Below are 23,622 nucleotides of genomic sequence, written 5' to 3'. Positions count from 1 at the left end.
AGAATGAGACTTGCCCAAGGTCCACGCAAGGAGATAGGGACAGAGTCAGGCCCAAACCCAGGGCTGACTACAACTGACCCTAAATGGGAAGTAGAAGTGTCTTGCAAAGGGGACCCTTTGCCATTTGGCCTGCTGCGAACTAATAGCTATGAGTTGCCCGTTGAATGTTTTGAATTAACAAACCCAAATTCTAGTAAAGGGTATATCTGTTGCTTTATTATATGTATTTATAATATACATCATGTACAAATTATATTTATGTATTATAATAACAGTTATTTTGAAAACTACCAGCTTAAGGCAAAGCAAGAAGGCACACACTCACTCGGGACATGACGAGAGAAAACAGGCCACGTATGAGGTTCAGCCCCAGTGTGCACACACCTTGGCTATAGAAAGGGTGCCCCGAAAAACAAGATAATGTAAAGGGAAAAGAATTGCACTTATTTGGTGCAAGATGGACATAATGCAGTCAGAGAAAAACAAATACCATATGATTTCACTCATATGTGGAATTTAAGAAATAAAACAAATGAACAAAGTGAAAAAGAGACCAACTAAAAAACAGAGTCTTAACTCTAGAGCACAAACTGGTGGTCACCAGAGGGAAGGTGGGTGAGGGGAGGGGGAAACAGGTGATGGGGATTAGGAAGACACTTATCACAAGGGGCGATGAGTAATGTATATACAATTACTGAATCACTACATTGTACACCTGAAACTAATATAACACTGTATGTTAACTATATTGGATTTTTTTTTTTTTAAGAGAAAGGACACAATGGCCCTTAAACCCACGAACCTAGGGGAAACCCAGTGGAATGAATTTGAGTAAAAAGAGAAAATGAAGCCACATTACCAAGGAAATCGTCTGTGGATGACTTGATTGGGCCCAGAAGAAAAGTCATACAAAAGCTCTGATTTCAAAATGGACAAGTCAGAAAAGTAATGGAGAGTTTAATGACTGACACATCTTTTCATTTAGGTAAAAGCCAAGTAATCCAGTGAATTTCTGAATTCAGTGTGCTTACCAACACATGTCCTAGAAATTGTTTGAAATCCAACTCCTTCCTTCACTGAACGTGGGCTACTAACCCCTATAAATAAGCTCAGAAAGGAGAGACGTGAAAAAAAAAAAAAAGTAGACGAAATCTCCAGGAAGCCTGAAAGAACTGGCTGGGGAAGTAGCAATAATCAGAACCTCAAGATAGGGAGCCCGAGTGACCCATGAGGGAGAGATTGGACCTGGTTAGACCAACAGTGTGCAAATGCCAGTCCTTGCGCCAGCTGCTCCATAGTCACCCGGGACACTCGTAAAGACAGAGCTCCCCAGATGCACCTGGTCCTGTGAAGCCCCTTCTGGGAGTGCACCCTGAGTGTATTTATTATTATTATGATGATGATGATGATGATGCATGAGAGACACAGAGAGAGGCAGAGACATAGGCAGAGGGAGAAGCAGTGTCCCTGCAGGGAGCCTGATGCAGAATTTGACTCCAGGACCCCGGGATCACAACCCGAGCTGAGCCAAAGGCAGACGCTCAACCACTGAGCCACCAGGTACCCTGAGTGTCCATATTTTTAACCGGCATTTCAGATTACTCTGATGCACAGTCAGAGCTGGGAGCATGGCCTGTGAGCAAGGCAATGTTCGAAAAGGCTTAGGGAACTATGACTCTGGGATCCCCATCACATAGGAATTAGGGGAGTAGGGAAGGGCTCTCAAAACCAGATTTCTGGTTGCATCGTCACACGCAACCCCCCTTAGACAGGGCAGAGATGACAGAGGCTGCCGACGAGGGCTGCCCTGGGTGCTCGCTGAGGATCTGAGAGGGAAAGAGGCAGAACTGAACCTAAGCATGGGTGGCCCAGACCTATAAGAAAGATGACAAAAGGAATCGAGGGCAACAGAAACGATTCTCAGCTCTGTTCAGCCAAGGACAGCTGGGAAGAAAGGACTCATCACTGGAGAAGGTCAAGGTCAGGAGAGGACACACAAGGAACAGAAGAATAAGGCTTGTTGTGGGGGAGTGGAAATCCCAGCTGCCTTACATTGGAATGGAGAGGCAGCGCACCAGAGTGGCAAGAACACGGGTTTTGTATCGGATGGGCTCAGGCGAAGCTCTACCCCTTTAGCCTCGAGAACCTGTTTTATTGTTTCTCAATAGGGAAGGATTCCTGCCTCGGGCCGAGCATACCAGCACGGCACAAAAATGATCCTGTGCCAGGGGCCTGGAGTGACAGCAGTAACTACCAGAGCAGGCCCTAGGTCAAGGAAGGCACCCATCAGACCCTATCTAGAATATGGTGCTCCAGGGTGGTCCAGGGCACCAGTTAGAGAAACCGGTGCTGACCTCAGGAGACCGAATAGGATCTTTAAAGGCTTGTGATCTGCGCACAGGAGAAGAGGATGTTCCACTCAGAGAGGGCCTGAGGAACTCAGATTCTGGAGCTGTCAGAGCAGGGGAGACGGGTGCATTCCAGGGGCTCCAAAGGGAGAGCCGGGATTGGCGGGTGTACACTCTAGGGAAGTCCAGCAGATGCGTCTAATAGAGCTGGGAAAGAGTATAGTCTTATGAGGTAGTGAGCCCTCGGTCACAGAAGCAAGGGCCAGACACCAACGTGAGGGGCTGCCACGGAAAGATTCTTGCATCTGTGGCTGAGCGCGTCCCCGTGTTTAACCACGACATCAGCACAGAAAGGATGGGAGCTGTCGCGCCCCTCTGGCTGTGGGTGGAAATCCTAGCATCCCCCTTCCCGGCAGTCAGATTGGCAATGCCTTGTTAAAGCTGAGTTTTTCTGAGCCTGTAAAATGGAGGAGACAATAATAAATCCTACCCCACAATGGGGTGAAGTCACGCCACACAGAGGGGTGTGCATAAGCAGAAAATGGGAGAGGAAGCTTTGTCTTTCCTCCCGCGCTCTTGTCCCGTTAATGAATGCATTTTACAGTTGCCAAAACTATAACCTGCTCGGTGAAAAGACTCCAGCAGACATGTGACCAGAAATGCAGGAGAGGGACATGCAGTTTCCATACCTTGGGTTCTACCAGTGGGGAGATCTGGTTCCCGTTGACACACTACGCAGTGGCAAGAAGGATTTCAATCCCATGGAGAGAGAGAGACCTGTATTAGTCGCAAACAACCACCTAGGACCACCTGCCGGCTGCAAGGCTCATTCCCTCCCTCCCCATCTTTGCCAGGTAATCACCATCCACGGAAGGAACAGAGATCCCTGTCCAATTCATGGACAGATGTTCTGGGCAGCTGCCAGCGACCAGAGAGCCAGAGGCACCGGATCACAGGGCAGAGCCACCGAATGGGCCCTGTGGCTCCTGCCAGTCCAGCCTTCATTGGTTTCCTTTGTAATTGCCAGCGCTGGTACGCCGCTCAGACCAAGGGTTGCATGCGGCAGGTGTCCATAAAGGTGCTCTGTCAGGGAAGGAGCCCTCATCTCCAGGGACCCTGTCACCTACCCCTCTAGCACTGGGGTTACCCATGTGGTCAAGGGTCGCTCTCAAATAAGGGGTCACAGAGCCCTCCTCACATCTTTCTAGGCTCTTAAAAAAGCTTCCTCTCTAATCTCCTAAATTATCTCATGACTCATCAACTTTATTCACATTATCTCTTCATTCAAAATCTCCACAATGCTCCCAGAGTGGCTCTGGGGATATAAGGCCAGGATTCAAGACCAGGGTTTGATCTGACTCATGGCTCTGAATTTATATTCTCCTACTCCCCGTGCCATATCCCAAAGCCTGCCTGTGCCCACTTCTACATCTTCTCTGTCAACTCCAGGCAGCATTTCCTGCCCCTGCCCTGCCTCTACGATGCCTCGGGCCACATCTGATTGGTTTTCTCAAAATGTTCATGTAATTCCTGCCTCCCCGTCAGCTATAGAAAGCCCTCTATAGGGGGGGACCTGTCTGTCACAGAACTGCTGGGTGAGTAAGTCAGGAGTCTTTATGGAGAGACCAAGAGGCTGACCTTGTCCACAGATTCACTTCTCAGGTCTTCTAGACTACAGGAGAGTTTTTTCTGAGCTCTGGAAAAACACAAAAGAAAGTTAACAAACAGTTACTAGAGAAGGTGTGTCATTTGCGCACAGAACATTCCGAGTTGTCCAGTTTACCAGTTGTCTGTTAAGTGAGTTTAGGATGAAGGTCAGGGAAAAACCATCCTCTCATCACAATCACTACATAGGAGACTGGCCCATCCCGGGGGATAGCCTGGTCAGACAACATATTGCTGAGGGCATGAGGGCATCACTTAAATCCAAATCAAAGGACCTTGGCATTCCCTGAAAGTCTAGAATACATTCAATTCTGTTACATTAATGGGAGCTAATTGTTATGTAGTCATAAAAGAAGGCTCTGTAGAGTCAAAAGACAGGAAAGGTGCCAACACTGCCTTGTCCGTGAATCTAAGACGGAATCCAGGGAGAAAGGAGCTGTACCACATGAGAGTGAAAATGAGCACATCAGCCAGGCACAGCTCCAGAACATCACCTGCTGGATCTTCCAACCCTTTGCTCCAGCTCCATATACCCTCACTAGTCTGTTCAGAGGAATTTGCTTTTTCAGAGATTATTTTGCAGAGAAGGGCACCAATTGTATAGAGAAGAGGCAATGCCACCAGTGGTCATAAGGGTTATTTTGTGACAAGTCTCCCTGGCAGTGTTATTTCTCAGTTCATATGAGTAAAGCAGAATCTCTTGGCACATTGGTCTCCTATGAGCCTGGTCAGTGTGAGTTAGTCAGTGTTGACTTCCTCCTGAGTGAACTCATAAACTGAATTTCTTATTGTGCAAAACCTACTGGTCAGTTGCTGTCTTTGACACTGATAGTTTTTCTCTAGGGCTAAAGGCTGAGGGAAACAGTGGCTCTCTAGAAAGTGGGGTCCTGAGCATGTGAGTTCTGGACTCTTAGCGCCATTCTGGGGAAGCTTCCATCATACTTATGGCCAATTTCCCCAGATACCCTCACTGAAAGACAGTCTGCTCTTGGCAGTGGAGCCTCTATGTCTCCATTACATGGGGCCCAACTTGGAAGTGTATTCTAAATTATTGACATAGGAAGCTAGAAATGGGTTCATTTTCGAGGGAACCAGACAGGTGGCAGCCAGGTGATCCTATGGGCCAGCCCGTTATAATTGCTTCCCCAAAGCAATTAATCAACCTCCCTGTAGGAGAAATGGCTCTCCCTGGGAAGCCTGGACTGTCACAGGGCTCTAGGGATCCTGAGAGCAGGAAGGACTCTCAAGAAGAGCTGATGAAAACGAGACCTATGTCATGGCATACTCCCAGCCCCGAGGAGCCACTGGTGGGCACAGACAACCTACAGCCACCTCTCCTTTGAGCCTCCAAGCCCTGGTCAGGTCTACTCTCAGAGGCAATGGCCCAGACCCTTAGCCCATGGGAAGGGAAGTCTTTCTGTGGCCAGGGGAGGAAGGCACGGTTTGTGACTGCTCCGTAGCCAGGGCTACACTGTGGCCACTGCCAGGGTCTGGAGTGCTGCTCAGTGGAAGGTTAGGTGTGCCTAGGACATGGTGGCTGTGCTCACTATGCATGGCCAGTCCATGCAGGTGCCCTAAGAGAGGCCTGAGGGCACAGCAGCTCCAAGGAAATGATCAGGACTCCTACCTGGTTTCCAGTGATTTCTGCGGTAGTGGAGGTGGCCCCATGGTTGGAGAGCTACATCTTGGAGGCATCTGCACCAAAAAACAGAAGTCACTGTAGGGGGCAGTTACTGTCTGGAGACTTCCTACCATCCTTTCTCCTTGAGGAGTTCCACTTCCTCCTCTAGGTACAGCCAGGATGGCTGTGTCAGTATGGGTGCCTTGCTCTTTCAAGATGCCAAGGAGAAAGGAGTATTGGAAACCTGGGCCGACCTGCCTCTGCTCCCCAGACCTGCATCCATAACCCTGCAGTAGAGGCCTGACACCTGAACCCCTGGGAATCCTGTTTCTCCTGCCCTTTCTGAGCCAGGCTGTTCAGCTTTTTCTTTCATTCAGGAAGCCACCACACACCCTTTCAAAAACATGCCTTCTTGGTGTAGGTTAGCCAGAGTCGATTTCATTTGCTTACAGTGAGAAACACTATAATTGATATATTCACTTAACAAACATGGGCAACATCTCCTGCCTGCCGGGCCCTGTGCTGTGTAGGCTAAGTGCTCCCTACACTAGACAGGCAGACAATTAGGATAAACGATCAGTATAGACGTCCTTATGGTACTGATACCTATAATGTAGTATAGAGATACAGGGGAGGGAAGGATAGTTCAGAAAAGGGCTTCAGAGGGGAGAACATTTGAGAAATGAGAATGCACTTAGTGAAAAGGCTAAAAGGGAAGAGCATTTTTTAAAAATTTTTATTTATTTATGATAGTCACACACAGAGAGAGAAGCAGAGACACAGGCAGAGGGAGAAGCAGGCTCCATGCACTGGGGGCCCGATGTGGGATTCGATCCCGGGTCTCCAGGATCGCGCCCTGGGTCAAAGGCAGGCGCTAAACCGCTGCGCCACCCAGGGATCCCTTAAAAGGGAAGAGCATTACAGGTGGACCAAACATGAGTACTGGTGGTGTCTACGGAGGACACGGTTTGAAGTTTTCAGCATCAAGTACTAAGTGCAAAGATGATCTTTTTCTCTAGAGCCCAGTAAGTACCTTTTTGGTCTACTATAGGGAGAACCCTGGTATTATAATACAGTTGTCTGGGCTTTTTGGTCAGATGGATGGGAGTCTAATTCCAGGTGCTGCCATCTACCCACCATGTGACCTAAAGCAGATCATTACCCTCTTTGAGCCTCAGCTTCACAATAAAATAAGAATCCCGACAGTGTCGTGAGGAGAAATGAGGTGAGAGCCATGTACAGTGCTCATCACAGCGACCACACAGAGCTACCGAGTGCCAATCATTGGTACCGTATTGTTGTCAGCAGTCTGGAATGTTTGTCTGAGTTGGTGACACTTTTGCTCCTCCCTCAGAAAAGCTGAGCTAGACTCCTGAGATCCTCTTCGGTTTGGCCATGCTAGAGTTTCATGAACTTTTTAGATCCTGGGCTAAAGCCCCTTCTCCACCTGAGAAGAGATCTTTGCATTTATTTGCTCATTTGTATCTAGTCTAAATGCAGAGAGATTCATGTAATAGGACCAGCAAAAGAGAAAAGAAAATCTTCCTGCTGGTTATAGGGGCTGGAGGAGATGTCTGAAATAGGAACGGATCACTGCAACAGCTGGAGGTATTCCCCTCGACGAGCAAGACACATTTATTCATTCGACAAATATTTGCGTTCTCCTGGGCACCAGGCACTAACATAGATGCTGGAGAAACAGGGGGAAATGAAATGAAACCACCTGGGTCTCTGTTTATCTCCCAGATAGGAAAGATGAAAAGCATTAAGGAACTGGATTGAGAATTTCTGTCTTTGCAAGTCCAGTCTCTATGTGCCACCCCTCCCACTCTGAATGCAGGCCTGTACCTGGGTGCCCTCCACCCTCGGTGCTCTCCCCAAGGGCTGGGAGGACCGCTCCACCCACTTAGGTTCTCACCTGTCATGCTTTATACCTGACAGGTACCTAATTAGACCCTCTCCCAAGCTCTGTACAAGCTCCTAGGGCCTGCAGAAACCCCACATCATGGATGAAACATAGCACCTCTGGTTTAAATAATTCTTCGGGGCCTTTATTTGCAGTGCTCCACTTTCTGAAACTTCCCTCGAGTTCTTCTTCATTGCTTGAGAGAGTTCTTTCTGAGGGCCCTGGAAGCATGAATGCAGAAGAGGGTGGGGGTCATTACTGTGGGAGTTGTTCAGAAACCTGTAATGATGCAAAATTCTAACAGTCTTTCTCCTTCATGAAGAAAGCCTAAGGAAGATATAAAGGTACGTTAAGAGTGTGAGTCCTAAGATTCTTCAGGGGATCTGAAGAAGGGCTGTCATGAGGGTCATCTCAAGGGCAAAGCTCGTGGGTGGAACAGAGAGAGGGCAATCTCTACTTTCCCTCCCAAACCTCATTCCTTGGCCAGGCAATTAGGCTCTGACTTGACCTCAAAGACCAGAGGAAAATGGGGCTGTGATACGTGTGCAGGATCAGCCAAAGCTCAGCTAGAATGACAGGTCTCTGAATACCCTCAGAGCAGCCCCCTCTTGCGAAGCAGGTGCTTTCCCAGGGCTGTGGTAGGAGCCCAGGTCAACGACGTGGAGGCGAAGGCAGGCACCCGGCATCCGCCCTCCTGGGCTCGTATGAGCACTAATGCTGCCTGCGTGGTGCCTTCAGCCTGGCGGCAAGCATGAGACGCCGACAGCTCTCCCTGCCCTCTGCCTTCCTACGGGAACCCAGGCACCTAGAGACTCAAAGAAGGCTCCCCACGTGCCCTGGAAACCTGCTCGGGGAGCTTTTAGATTCCTCAGGAGGTGACAAGCTCGAATCCCCCGTGAGGGGTACTGAACTGATCTTTGGCTCAGGTTTGACTGCACTCACTGCCCCTAAGGGGTATCCAGGAAAGAACATATAGGAGACCTACAAGGACAGGGATTCCCAAGAGCTCGCATCGATGGCTTTCTCTTGACTATCTGCTTAGTCCCTGGGAGCTCTGGACTGTCATCAGACATGTTTCTAGAAATCTAGAATCTAGACAGTTTCTAGAAATCAATAGCTGCTACCAATTTCCCACCGTCCAGGACAGTCTAACCAGCTCCATTCTCCAGCAGAGGATCATCCCCAAATAAAGAGGAGTCTCTGGTGAAATGCCCCTGGGTTTAATGCAGTAGATGGAATTCCTTTCTGGGAGAAAATGAAGAATCCTCCTTGCCCTCACCTTGAGTTGCCATCATCATCTCCTTCACCCTTCGGTACTGGTTTAGCAGCCCCGTGAGCTCCTCTATCCGACGGTCCTGTCAGTGTGAGAGCAGACCATATGTGAACACCACCACTGGCCCCTCAGACGACTTCTCGTGGGGGCCCACACTATGTTCTGGGCACACTGAGAAGATATGCTCTATGGAACTAAGGAATGCTTCAACGGGAAGCCTAGTGTCCAGAGCCTGGGTTCTCAGTGGTCTGCCCCCTAGGCGCTGCAAACATTCTTATCTCCACCTGAAGTCTATGAGTCAGGTCTCCAGCCATAAAACAATCCTTCGAGGGGCTTAACACATTTCCAGAAGCAGGAAACTCACTATCTCCCTATCCTTTGCAATCTGCCTCCTGGTTGACTATTGTCCTCTTGGAGCTACATGCCAAGAAAGATTAAAATAAAGCTGTTGTGTTTATCTCCAGTTTATCTCACCTGTCCCTTAGAAGTCGGAGATTCCTTGCACAACAGACAAAATTCCCAGAGGAGATCATTTCTTTCAGTGAAGGTCTGGGGGCTTGGGAGGCCATACAGAGTTTGGCCTTAGACAGACTCGGGGGTGACCCTGGCTCCACTCCCTACTGTTATCTGACCTTGGACAAAACTACTCGAGTACTTGGAGTCTCAGTTTCCTCATCTGTAAAATGCAGGGTTGTGAGCTTCGGGGCTCAAGTTAGCACCTAGGTGGGTGCTCTACAGTTACAGAGGTGGCTTTTCCAGGATCATGCAGGAACCAGATGTGAGGAGCAGAAGGCAGCAGGGTAAGTACATCACAGGCTGCCCAGGGTCCTCGTGAGGGGTCTATTGCCAGACCGTGCGCATAGGAGGTGGGTGGACGGGTCTCAAGTTCTCCCAGGAGTCTAAGCAGCTGTTACGACACTCGCAATAACTGTGGTGGTATTTATTACCCCACACCAGCACAAACAGGTAGGACTTGAATCTGCCGTTGGGAGATTTTAGTTAGGCAAAGTCCCCAAGGCTTCAAAGCAAGAAACAGGTGGCTGAGGCTCAGTCTTGAAGAGGCAGCAGCCATTCTCCTGACAAGTCCCTGGGTCACTGGCCTGCTGGGCATGGCCCTGCCCAGAATATCAGAGACCAGTAGGGATGGAACAGCCAGAGATGTCAGCAGAGGAAGAACAGGGCTGCCTGATGATCGGCTTACCTTATCTTCATTGGCCACAAGTAAAGTTTCCATCCCCATTTTCAGACGCTGGATTTCTTGGTCTAGAAGAATTTAGGTGTAAGAAGAATTATTGAAACGCAGACAGCCATCCCCACGTGCTAAGATGCTGACACTTTCCTTGTGAGAACATTGCACATGGGCTCTTTTACTTCTTGAAGAGCCTGTGATGATGTCTGGCATAGTTGGTCTCATTGAATATTTGTTGGATTACTAAATGAGTGAGCCTAGCATCTTATCTTCTCTTTATGGACATTAGCGGGGGGAAATCAAAATGCCATTTATTCAACAGTGACACAGAACAACCCCCAAATCTTTCAGAACCAAGATCTCAGAAGAATACAGACATTTATTGCCTATTACCTGAGTGGGTATGCACCTGGGCTGCTAACTAGTTTTGTAGAAAATGAGAGTGTCCCATGGATTGCACAAAGGAGAGTTTAAAACAAGGGGGAAAAAAAAGTCTACAGCTGAATGAAGATGAAAAAAGAACGATTATGTAAAAGAGCTGGATACTTGGCTTAAATTAAAATGCTCTAGTCAGAATTGACTAACAAATGTTTAGACACATCTATATATACATTAAAACAAACCCTACAATTAAGGAAAACTATCTTATTTCAGAAACCCATAGAATTTCCCTGTAGCTCAAGATACCTGTGTCAATCTGCCGTGGACAACCCATGGCCTGCTCTCCCTCTGGACCTAATAGGGACTCTTGATTTCTTCCCCAACTGACCTGATGGGGCACGTCAAAGGCCGATGCCTAAAGGAGCTGGAGGTCATTCTGCTAAATGTTTAGGTCTAGGGATTGTCACATAATTGGAGTTTCAAAACAAAGACCTGTCCCTATCCCTGAACGGATTACTGCAAAAGGAATAGAGATAATTATGTAAACAAAGTACAGGAGACGAGGGAACCAAGGTATAGGCATCTCGCTTGCAACAAGAATAGGAAGAGTAAATATATGGGCTTTGTGGTAATAGTCATAGGGATTCATTTTCAGAGGAAAGTAGAGAGTGCCTGCTCACTCTCTTAGGCTCTTGGCAGCTGAAGATCAGCTCTGCAGCTCCATTTGCAGAGGTGGTAAGCTCCATACGAAGACTGGCAAACCTCAATGCTTTGGGCAGAACCCAACCTGAGGAGCAAATGGCCAAAGGACCAGCTCCAAGAGTTACCTGATGATTGATTAGAGGTGTGGACTAGAGAGAAGCAAAGTTGGAGGGGGAAGACTGCCTGCCCTAGAGTCAGGGCACAGGAAGTGTTCTGTGCAGATTAATTACCACAGGGAGTCTAGAATATCTTAGGGGGCTCCAGACCCCACCTTGAGCTTTGGCAGGTAGGGAACATGCTGGAAAGCTGGGAAAGACACCGAGAAAGGCTGAGGGAGCGATGGACATATGGGTCACCAATCTCCTTTTCTAGCCGGAGTCACTGTTTCAGGGCTGCCTGGCCTCCCCACCCCAGCCAGGGACCCAAGCCAAGCCCTGCTAAGGCTGAGAGGGGACCCAGCAGTGGGGCCAAGCCACAGGGTGACAGGACCTCCTCTAGCACCACCCTCAGCCTGCAGGTAGGAGAAGTCACAAGGTGTGTGATTATTTTGTACACCAGGTGAATAGCTGTAAATATCAAATAGGTGTGGATAAGAGGATTTGGGGATTCATCCTCTATTTTGAATCAGCAGACTTGTACTTATCACGGACAATCCACTGCCCTTTCACTTACTCAGTATTTCTTAGGGGCCTACCATGGCTGAATGCTGTGTGAAGTTCCGTGGATATGGTCTTAAATAGAACAGAGACAGTCCCTGGCCCCACAGTGAGGACAACAGTCTATACCAAGAGACCTCCCCAAACGCAGCCCTGATAAGTTTTAAGTGTTAGGACACAAACAAGAAGAATGCCGACATAGAGGACAATAGGACTGGGCGGCACCTCATTGAGGTACGGTGGCCAGGAAAAGTCTTTCTGAGAGGTAACATTTAAGTTGAGATCTAACGGATGAGAAATAACTGATTTTTTTCTGTAACCTCAGGGCCTTGTCTGGGTATCAGGCGAGCATCCATGAAGTGAGTGAATCACTAAAGCCTCCCTTATGGGGATGACACAAAAATAAGTCCTATCAATCAAGTGAAAAAAAGCTCCAGAGGTGGCTGTACGGAGCTTAATGATCAGACTACATCTGAGAAAGCCTTCAGAGCAGAGTCTTCTGGACATGGGAGGAGTTCATGGCAATGATTCCACCATAGAGCTGCACTTTATAGGCCCGTTCAAGCATGTGCGTGCATGCGTGCACACACTCATCTATTCACTTGGGCATGTTTGCACACACACAGGACATACGCGCACACTGGCATGCCTCTCACATAGGCATATACATACTCACTCAGGGACACACACGTCCACTTACGAGAGAGGGCTCAGGGCCCAGGGCCAACCATGTTCGATCACAGCCACACCAGTTACCTTTCTCCGCATGGTCATTGTGGAGAGCCGCAGTCCGGGAGAGCTGGCTGTGCAGACGCTCAATTTCTGCATCCTTCAGGGCCACCTGCTCTTGCAGCTGGGCTACCTCAGCCTGAAAGAGCAACAGAGGACCCCTAGCAGCTCAGAGGGACTACCAGACTGTAACGAAGTACCTCAAGTCATTCAGAGACCAGGACCAATGCTTGGGTCCCATGGCATGTGGGGCAGTCAGGAGCAGAGGTGTCAGAGGTGAGCAGAGGTGTTCACGGCCCTCCCCAGCAGGTGGCGCTCCTCCTGGCCAATCTGGCCCTGCCCCTGGCTCTGGCTCTTCACCTGCACCCTCCTACCTGACCAGACTGTTTCCTTATCCTGCCCCCTGAGGCCCAGTCACCACTGAGGCCTGAGGAGCTGGAAGTGTGCACAATGGGAGGGCTGCTGATGGAGATTCTCTTTCTGGATGTGGCCTTCCTTCTTCCAAGATATTCATGCAACAGCACGTATAAACACCATTGTAACAAGTGTGCACATCTTTCATTTTCCTAGCCCATACAGGAAGTATAGTGGAAATCAAGTCATTCCTGGTAGACGGAGAGTGAGCCAAGAGTACTCCCTCCTTCGAGTACTCTCCCAGCCTTCATGCATAGCCATGGCCTCTGCCCAGCCTCCAGGCCCTGTGCACACTCACCCAACATGTACTTCCGTACGAGCATTCAGGTGTGCTGAGCAGATACGCTGTTGCAAATAGAGCATGTCAGTACAGCCACAAAGCTGCATACTTACATTCGTACACAGCCACACGGACAGTTGTACTGGCAGGTTCCCACATTTCCACTAAGCAGAGCTTGTTAAATTTCACACATAACAGTAGGTGTGATTTCCATATCTTCCCATCCTCATTAGAAGATCAGAACTGTGTCGGTCCCATCCCAAGGGGCACACTGGCTTTATATCCCTGCATGTCGCTACTGGGGAGACACCAGGAGTGCAGGATTCGAGGTCTAAGGCATAGAGCCACTCAGTGACCAGGCTGCCAACCCCACCTGCTCTAAAGCCAGGTGCCACCTACTATAGCCTGCTTCTGAGTTAATAGCACAGGTGGAGGCCACTATCATGGAGCCCATCTCGGTGTATAGATCCACGGAGGCCAGAGAGCCAAGCCCCGCTACGTCAAACAGCTTGTTGAGGCCTACAGCCACAAGGCAGCTTTCCAGAGCTCACTTAGGGCCTCGCTGCCTGTGACTTACAACTAACAATGTCGGTGGCTTCTGAAAACCGTAGCCTTAAGACTTTTGGTCCAAACGCCTCTCATTTCTACAAGGACCACAGTATTCTTAGAAGATATCCTCTTAATCTTTCTTGTACCTTCCATGACCATTTTCCCCTTTCTTTGCAGTCAGAGTGAGAGCTGGCCTCTGTTAGGAATCTGGAAGCCCAATGCTTGTCTGAGGGACCCACGACAGATGTTGGTGATATGGGCCTATCGAGGCAGAGCCCAGCACCCAGCATACGGAGGTCTCTTCTCTTAAGGCCTGCCTCTAGGTGAGGTTATCTATTTAAAATCCTGTAGACTAAGTGGCCAGGCCCCACCTCCCATGTGCCAGTTTCCACAGAATAGGTCAGAAATGACAGGAGCTCTGTTGTGCTTAGTGTAGTACCGGTCCCCACAGCTGGGGAGTCTACAATGGCCCCAAGCTCTCTACCTGACCACGAGGACAGAGTACCCTACTGCCACGGCCACTGAGGCTGCACCTGTGCGGCAAGAGGTCCGAGGCAAAGGTATGCAGACTGGCAGGCAGGTGGGCACCCCAGCTCCCTGCAAGAACTCGGCCTTGTTAAACCCAGGGAGCACACCCTACTGCTGCTGCACTTGAAAATGAATCACTTTCAGGGACAGACAAGATTAACACAGAAAATGGAAGAACTTTTAAGAACGGGGCAGGTTTTTACTGCAGGGAATCAGGATTTTGTAGAGAAAAGAGCATGGTTTTTGGAATGACACAGATCCAGATCTGAACCTCACCCTGGCCACTCTGAGCCTCGGTTTTCTTAACCACCAAAATGAGGAAAATAAATCAATAGACCTCAGTAGGCTATTTTATTGATCAAATGAGGAAGAAGTGGGCGAAGGGCTTGATGTATTCTGGCACACAAGAGGTGTCTCACACCTGATAGTTACTAAATAACCTGTAGTATCTCAAAGGCCTAGATGCCAAGGCAAAGAGCTTAAGTGATCTAAAAAAAGGTATTTGGTTTTATAACAGGTGGCATGTTCAACTTCAAAGGCTTCCCCGAGACGGGATTTGCAGCAGTGGGGCACTGTGACAGAGGTTCTGAGCTATTTGAGAAAACCACTGCTCCTGGAACAGGTAAGTGAAGCACCCTACATACAAGGGTCACTTAGATAAAAACAGAGCTGGAGATAAGTGGGTTTGGTTTGCCAGGATCAGTGCTGACTTGGTATTATTCCAAGAGAGTTATTTCACTGCTCTGTGCCTCAGCTTCCTCATCCATAAAGTGGTTAAGAAAATCACTTTATACAACAGGTTATACCTACATCAATATCATGTTCAGAGTTTTAATAGAGGGACATATATTATACATAAATTACCAACATTAGAAACTAAGAAAGAGAAAGAGAGACCCCCCCCCCCCCCCGCCCCCCACACACACACCTCAAAAGAGAAATTCCTAGAAGGAAATATTAGGAATATAGCTCTGGGGTGGTATAGAAGTGATTTTAATTCATTTTTTAAAGGTTTGGAAATTCTCTGTAAGGGGTATTATTGTTATAAATCATAAAAATTAACCTAGAGGAAAAAATAAAATTACAAACTAGAAGTTAAGAAAATTCTTAAATACTCTTTAAAACTCCAGTAAGAAGCGAAATTCTGTTAACACACCTGGGGGGCGCTGCAGAGACCTTAGTGAAATAGCAGATGTGCCTTCAGAGGCTCCCTCAAGTGGAAATGCTGCCCAGGGGTTGTTCCTTCCCCCCAACCCCAGGACAGCCTAGCTCCCCAGCTCAATAGAAACTTGATTTAGTTAAAACAATAGTCAAATTATGCATCTATGGAATATGTATATATTATGTGTATATATAAGTATATTCCATATGTATATTCCATACGTATTCAAGGCTAAAAATGAAGCATGCCTATTTTAAAAACTGATTAATAAACGGACTGCTGTATTTAAAGTGATGCAGCCAGTATAACATTGGTGTTCATCTGCCCGAAGGCTTCTCCCTTGCTCACAGCCCCGTCCTGGTCCCAGGCCAGCCTAGGGGTGCTACGGGACACAGAGAGAGGAAGGAGACTCAGCTACTCCAGCATGAATCATCTCAGAAGGCTTTCCCTACGAGAAGGGCTTCTTAGACCCAAGCTGCCTGCTTGCACAATCTGTGCACTGTTGCGTGTGCACACAGTAGGGTCAGTCTGCGTGCTTCCAGCTTAGGCTATTGCAAACCCTGGGCTTGAGTGCAGACCCTTGCCACCAGACCTCAAACTCTCTGAAAGCGTCAGAACCGCCTCTTACCTTAGTGGCCTTCAGCTTCCACTCATACTGATTCCGTTCATTCTCCAGCTCTTCCACCTTGATTTTGAGGTGTCTGAGCTCTTGCAGTAACTCCTAGAAGGATGAGGGAGAAAAACAAGGTTCTGATGGTTACAGAGCACAGTGTTCCCTGGATCTCCAACCCTGGTGAGGCTCATGCAGAGGATGCCTGGGGCAGGAGCACCTGCGTCATGCTCCACGCTGCAGCTTGAATCTTTAAACATGGTCCTGTTTCGGGAAAAGCTATTTGGGCCATTAGAAAACAGAAGCTAGGGAGTTTCAGGCACAGGAAGAGAAGATTTTCTTATTTTTAGAACCTGTTCAGCCTGCCCCTTTCTGAAATCCACATCCCCTGCGGGGTGTGCCCAGATTGTGCACAAGTGTGTGTGTGTGTGGGGGGGGGGGGGGGCTATGCAGGACAGATAGGACTTGGGAGCAAGAGGAACAGAGGTGCAAAGCGAGGCAGCTTATTACAAAGGAGGAGGGAGCAGGCTAGGTGGGAGCACCTCTCTGTGCTGGAGGGAGCGATCTAGGAACCTGGAGAGGGGTGGCGTGTGATCCTGGAAGGCTCTAGAGAAGAAGGGACAACCAGCAGGACAGAAAACTAGAGAACAAATGCCAAATGTAGAGCCAGTCTGAGTGCTCCAGGGCAGGGGAGTGGGTCCGCTTAAAGGAAGGAGAGAGGGAGAAGGTATCCCAGAGGCAGACAGGGAGACAGTCTGTTGGGCTGGGGCGGAGGGCAGGAGGCAGTGGGAGGTGAGGCTGGAAAGATAAGGTGGGGCCCTACTGCAAGGGCTTTGGATGGCGATATATGGAGCTCTGATGCCAGTCTTTGGCCAGTAGGGAGCCACTGAAGGTCGCTGAATGAGGAAGGGAGAGTTGAACAACTTGGCCGTGGTGAGCTGGAAGTCAGATGGTTTCTTCTGACTACAGGGCCCTTTGCTGTCTAAACTAACCCTTTAGCAAAGATGACACCACTAAGCACCCTTGTCCCAAACCAAGGCTCCTTTAACAGACAGTTGGTCCTGCTGCCTGAGTCCGATCAGAAAAATTAGCATGAGAGTGATCACTTCCAGGCTTTCTGAACTCGATTCCCACAGACTCCCTACCTAACACCTCCACGCAGGCATCTCCGACTGCCATGGCCCAGTGGAACACTTAATTCCCCCTTTAAAAGACATTCCCGTCCCACTGAATGGCATCTCCATCCACCTACTTGCCTGTGCCAGAAACCTGGGGTCTATTCTTGGCACCTCGCTCTCCCCCACAGATGTAATTCATCCCTAAGCCTGGTTAATTCTACCTCCAGGGAAATCAATTTCTCTCTCTCCAACTCCACTACTCTGGCCTAGCGGTTCGTCTCCACAGCCCGCGCCCAGTCTCTCCAGGGCTTGCTCCTCTGTCATCTTGCCACCCCTCCCCCCCCTTTTTTTGTTAAGATTTTATTTATTTATTCATGAGAGACAGAGAGAGAGAGAGAGAGAGAGAGAGAGAGAGGCAGAGACACAGGCAGGGAGCCTGATGGGAGACTCGATCCCAGGACACTGGGATCACGACTTGAGCTAAAGGCAGACTCTCAACCACTGAGCCACCAAGCCAACCAGATGCCCCTCATCTTCTCTTCTTGACGCCACTGTCCCCCCACCCCCCACCCCATTGCATCCAGGGGAACAATGTAATTAAAGCACACATCTGATCCTGGCATCCCTTGGCTCCTCCCAACTCAGTTCGGGCCTTCGCACACAGCGCTCCCTCCTGTCTGCAGTGGTCTGCTGGGTTAATTCCCACCGACCCTCACACTTCATCAGGCCCCCCTGCTACACTCATGGGGCACCTGTAGCTCTCCTACATCCTTTGCAATCAGACATTTACTGATATGATGGCTAACGGCTAGTTCTCCTCCCACGCTGTGAACTCCGTGAGGGGTCTGGCTAACCCCAAGTCTGTTTTGCTCCCTCTGGCACGCAGTAGGTCTGCATTCCTTCCTGACAAATGAACATGTGAAATTCAATTCATCATTTAACTGGCCCGGAGCTGAGACAATTTGCCAAAAAGTTACACTGCTGATCCTTGAATGTTGTAGGGTAATTCAGAAAGATTTTCTCATAGCTAAGGTAAACATTTGTTGATGCCCTTTTAGAAAAAAATTTAGAAAAAAAAAAAAAAGCTAATTTCCTTGCATCCATGACCTGCAACATTAGACTTTAAGGCCTCGTGGGACTTGCAGCTGATTCAGGATGGTTTTATGAGAACATTTCTGGTCCTGCCTGAGAGGCACCACCAGGAGACATAGAGTATGATGCGGTCAGGGGCACGTCTTTCTCTTTCTAGGTTGTCTGTTGCCCATCATCATCTAGAAACACTGGTGCAAATTTTAGCCTCTTTTAGAGGTTTTTCTGCGGTGACCCACTCAACATGGGGCATGCCCAGCACCTTCTCAGCACTTCCCTGTCCAAATCCACACTTATACCTGGACTCTCATTTTTATCCCCTTATAATTTTTTTCCCCTCAATCATTTATTTAATTTAATGTAATCTCCTACTTATCTTAACCTCCTGCCCCCAAGCACTTCCCCTAATGCCTGAGTCTGGGTAGAGTTTCAATATGTTCCGTAGTTGAGTATGGATCGTGGTAACTTCCCCCAGAGCCGAGGCCGACCCTCTGCAGTGCTCATGCCTGTGACCCTGACCTTCCCTCAAGCTTTCAAGTCCTCTCTGACAGTGGGCCCCAGGGGCATAGGTCATCTCCATGCAGTTTCCATCACCAGGCCCAGCCAGGTCAAATAGGACCCCGTTCCAGCAGTGTGAGGAGCCAAGTCCAGAATACCAGAAAGATATACCCTTTGGGGCCCAGAGGTTGTGAAATCCCTCTAATGTGATGAAGTGGGGAATGTTTCCTAGAAACTCAGATGATGACCTCATTGTCATAGCAAATGGAAACTTGTGTTCTATTTTCTCACTGGGGATCAACTTCTTTAAAAATAAACTTGAAAGGATTCTTTCATGATGCTATATTTTCCTTAAAAAAAAAAAAAGAAAAGAAATCCCATGAGATGGAAGTTCATCGACTCTCCCAGCCCAGAAGAAGCAGTGTCTGAATCACACCTGGGAAGGGAACTCCTGGGGCTTCCTTTGGCACGAACGCCCAATCCCTCAGTGCACCTGACACAGCTCATTCCCAACCCCGAGGAAGACGAGTGCCACTGCCTGTCTGAGGGGTGGCCTCACCTACTCAGACCTGCTCAGGGAGGGTCACAGAGCTCAGCCCGGAGGTAACCACAGAGCCATGTTAAGCCACTGCACGCACTTAAGGTTAGAAGAAACCCCAGCCCCTCCACCAGTGAAGTGCCCCCCACACGCATGCTCTGATATACTTAAGTGTGGTTCCTACAGGTGACCCCTCCCAACAGGCACCGTCCTGGCTGCAGGGCGGGGGCTGGGCCGCACCGTCACCGGCTGCCACCTCCTCAGGGTCGCCCCTACCGAGGGAGAGGCGCTCTTGGATCTGCCTGTGGATGTCCAGCTGCAGCCTACACATCTGCTCCTGCAGCTCACTGATCACATTCAGAACTGACTGTAAGAAGAGAGAGGGAAAAAAAGCACTCAGGGTCAGTCAGCTCTCCACGCAAAGCTCCTCAGCAGAGCAGCCCAGAAAGAAGGAAGCATGCAGAGGGCGAGCAGCAGGTGGCCCCGGGGGGACCGCCCACTTTCTTCATGGGAACCAAGAGACATGGCATCTTCGCGGACACCAGCCCCCATCTATGGGGCTGTCTTGCAGTTTGAACAAACCCCCGGCAGCTCCGTAGTGCCACACCGGGACCATCCTGGCACAGGAACAGTGAGGCCCGGGGCCTGGAACAGCAGATACAGGCACACAGAGAGACCCACACACCCCTTACATGGGCTATGGGTGCCAACCCCACCCCCGTAAGCACATTGACCCCCGTGTGCAGGTGACCCACGGCACGCAGCACACTTATGCACGCTTATACGTCCCAACTCTAAACTCTGCCTCACACTCTATACCAAACCCTCCCACTCCAAACCAGACTCCTTGGTAGCTTTGAGAACATTTGGCCTTTTATGGCAATTTTTTTTTTTAAAGATTTTATTTATTTACTCATGAGAGACACACACAGAGAGGCAGAGACACAGGCAGAGGGAGAAGCAGGCTCCATGCAGGGAGCCCGACGTGGGACTCGATTCTGGGACTCCAGCATCAAGCCCCCGGGCCGAAGGTGGCGCTAAACCGCTGAGTCACCCAGGGATCCCCTTTTATGGCAATTTTGAAAAGCCACTGCAATCCCTGGAATTCATACTTATCTACTCAACTGTGAATCCCTCTCACTAGCAGCTCTGACCTCTTACACCTACCCCACTGACATTTAGGCACTGTGCAGAGACCCACGGCCACACTAACCAATGGTGCTCACAGCTGAGTGGGGAGAGACACACAAATAATCATGACAGGCCGTTAGTGCCACTACCCAGAAAACATAGGGCTTCCAGGGAGTGGCTAGTTCTGCCTGGGTCAAGAGAAAGGGATGGCATGAGTCTAGGTGATGCCACCGAGGCACGTGCCTTGCCCGGGTGTGGGAGTGAAGGAGAGCGAGCGAGCCATGAGCCTCGGTAACATGATAGATGATGGTGCCACTCATGGCAGCAAGAAACCCAAGAGGTTGGGGGATGCTATGAGCAGCCTGTGGCACGGGGATGTGGACTTAAGGAAACACTTGGCAACAGAGCAGAGCAGAGACCTGGGTGGACAGAGTGGCAGCCAAGGAAACTGCGTAGGCCTCCCTGCCCACCTTTACTGATATTCTAAGCGCTGGCATCTGATACCAAGGTCTGCTGCTGTCCAGGTGTGCCAGCAGGAAATTGTCCATCCTCCCTAATGACAATGGTGTCTAAGGAGAGAAACTCCCACTGGTATCTTGTTTTGTAAATCTCCTTCTCCAACGTAGAAGGGAAACAGGGTCTGAATGGCAGCTCAGGGCTGAGAGGGTGCTGGGCTACAGCCCCTGCTCTCCTTCCCGCTGATACCATTTGGACTGAGGGCTAAATGGTGCTTGCCAGCATAAGCAGCCCCCCAGCCTCCCAGCTGCTCTGTGAGCCAGTCCACCTGAGCTGGCCCACAGACAGCCCCGGTTGTCTTCCCACAGGGCTGTCTGTCTAATAAGACATTTTCCTACCAAGACCAGAGGATTGGGCTGAGAAATCAAGGTGACCCTTATGGGCCTCAGGGCCCTGGATCTCAGACCTCCCCACAGCTGCACTCTTACTGGTCCCTGATGGGCCAGCACCAATGGGCTGGGGCATACCTGTCCTCTACCTTCTTACCTGCAGTCCCAGGACAGACACTGGCCTCTGACTTGGCCTGTGCTGTGTGCACCACTGGGCTCCAAACCTCTTGCTGGCTTAGAGCACATGCATGACAAAGGTAGGGGAGGATTCTCACCTGACTAGCCTGAACCACTAGGCATCACAGTCCAGCTCTGTCTCTACTGCCCATGGACTTGACCACCACTGAGAGGTGCTCAATGGGGAAAAGACTGTCTACACTCAGTTTGTTCCTGCTTTTTCTCCTGAAAAGTCTCAAAGTCTTTTGGTACCTTAACCACTTAGCAGGTAGGTCCCTAGGACTACCTTTGAGGACCAAGAAGCTGGGCAGGAGGAATTAATATGAAGGAAAGGCACTGGAATTGGCAGCCTGGGATGGGGGGATTAGCTAAGCACAAAGGGAATGCTGGGTGGGGTGGGGGGGGGGGGGGTCCAGGCAGTCTTTAGATGAGCAACAGCAAGGTGAGGGAGATCTTCCCCATGGCCTTGATCTCTGTAAAGCAGGTATGTTCCTTCTCAAAGGACGTAGCAGTCAAACAAAAGGGGGTACAGATTTAGAGTGGCCACTGTGAGGTATGAGAAGAGGAAAGGTAGGTGTGGATAAGAGGAATACTGAGGAGAGGGGGAAATGCAGCTGGGAATTCAGTGGCATGAAGGCAATTTTTAAAAGTTTTACATCGAACCCTCTAACCAAGAGCCTTGTGGTAGAAGGAAGGATGGCAGATGAATCAAGGATGGAGCCAAAAGCAATCCCTCAAGGTAACAATCAGCCTTTACCTCCCCAGAGAGGGACGTTAGCCTGTTAGGGGCAACTATGCCACGATGGTACTGGCATGACACCATCGGAGCGTGCAGGCTGCAGACTCATGTACACTTGTTTTCACTTGTGTAGAATTTTTTTTTAAGATTTTATTTATTTATTCATGAGAGACACAGACAGAAAGAGAGGCAGAGACACAGGCAGAGGGAGAAGCAGGCTCCATGCAGGGAGCTCGACATGGGACTCAGTCCCAGGTCTCCAGGATCACACCTCAGGCTGCAGGCGGCGCTAAGCCGCTGCGCCACCGGGGCCACCCTCACTTGTGTAGAATTGAGGGTTTATATCTTATAGGGTTACTGTGAGGGGTTAACCACGTGAGCCCTAAGTGATGCACCTGGCACAGGGCCTAGCACATGGGAGGCATCAGATAAATGTGAGTTCACTTCCCCCACTGCCTCTCCTCTGCCAAGTGTTTGAGCCATACGAACTAGGTGAGTAACGGAAAACACCCAACGGTCATGGGACACAGTCAAGGCCCATGACATTGATCGCTGACAAGAAGGCCCACTCAATGGCTCTGCACTCCCTCAGGTGCTCACCATCTTGACTACTCATTTCCAGAATCTTTATTTAGTTCCTTGTGTACTAGCCCTGCTTGTCTTTAGACTGCTTGTCTCTTTTACTATAGAAGGGGCTAGAACTTCACTGCCCTGTTCCTTCTTTTGTTCTCTCTATCGTTAAGCCTCTCAAATGAAGAGTCTAGACCTGCTATCTGACTTCATCACCCTATTCATTCCCTGGCCCCAGGTCTCCAGGCAGACAAAGTCTGTCTCCACCATGAGGGCCACTTATCTTCCTCAGGACCCTCTTCCTGGTCAAATCACAGGTATGTTCCTGTCCTCAAGTTGCTTGGCTCCGTTATGAAGTGTTTCCTTCCATACCTTAGTGATTTTCCACTACTTAGGTTCTTCTGACCTTTTACCCTCTTCCTGGCAACCTAGCTATCACTCCAGTCTATATAGGTTTTTATGAATCTCAATGTCAGTTGATCCAGTTGGTTTTTCTTTGGCTTCACATCATCAGAGCTTCATGACCTTCTAGATGAGCTTCCACATTATATGTTAAAAATGCAAAATCAGGGACACCTCAGTGGCTCAGTTGGTTAAGTGGCTGCCTTCAGCTCAGGTCATGATCCCAGGGTCCTGGGATTGAGCCCCAGGTTGGCTCTTTGCTTCTCTCCCTCTGCCACTCATCCTGTTTGTGCTGTTGAATAAATAAATAAAATCTTTTTTTTTTAAAATGCTAAATAAGCAGGAGGGCAGAGGACTGTCACCCTCTACAATAAATCCTCCTAGAGTTGGTCTCTAGGTGCTATTATTACTGGAGTACTTTTCTTAGCATCCATCCTATATTCCTCTATTTCATCCAAAGACTGCCTGAGCAGTGTTCGTGCAATGCCTCACAAAGCACGCA

At 49.3% G+C, this 23,622-nt stretch overlaps 1 protein-coding gene across 13 annotated transcripts in view; it reads right to left on the bottom strand.

The window, feature by feature from the left end:
* PPFIBP2 (PPFIA binding protein 2) overlaps positions 1-23,622 on the bottom strand; it is a 170,079-nt gene that overhangs the window by 40,621 nt on the left and 105,836 nt on the right. For 11 of the 13 annotated variants that reach the window (XM_038568934.1, XM_038568938.1, XM_038568941.1 and 8 more), the window contains 9 exons: positions 19,441-19,623; positions 16,032-16,124; positions 12,498-12,609; positions 10,015-10,076; positions 8,820-8,895; positions 7,658-7,761; positions 5,641-5,708; positions 3,987-4,044; positions 3,038-3,079 (listed from right to left, as the gene is read on the bottom strand). In XM_038568934.1, the coding sequence (XP_038424862.1) occupies positions 3,038-3,079; positions 3,987-4,044; positions 5,641-5,708; positions 7,658-7,761; positions 8,820-8,895; positions 10,015-10,076; positions 12,498-12,609; positions 16,032-16,124; positions 19,441-19,623 (798 nt within the window). The remainder of the gene's footprint in view (positions 1-3,037; positions 3,080-3,986; positions 4,045-5,640; positions 5,709-7,657; positions 7,762-8,819; positions 8,896-10,014; positions 10,077-12,497; positions 12,610-16,031; positions 16,125-19,440; positions 19,624-23,622) is intronic. The other 2 variants (XM_038568940.1, XM_038568943.1) reach the window with 1 other exon arrangement.

This window comes from Canis lupus, chromosome 21, assembly GCF_011100685.1.
Source record: "Canis lupus familiaris isolate Mischka breed German Shepherd chromosome 21, alternate assembly UU_Cfam_GSD_1.0, whole genome shotgun sequence".
Taxonomy (NCBI): Eukaryota; Metazoa; Chordata; class Mammalia; order Carnivora; family Canidae; genus Canis; species Canis lupus.
Note: the sequence above shows the minus strand (reverse complement) of the source record. Positions and strands in the feature narration are given on the sequence as shown.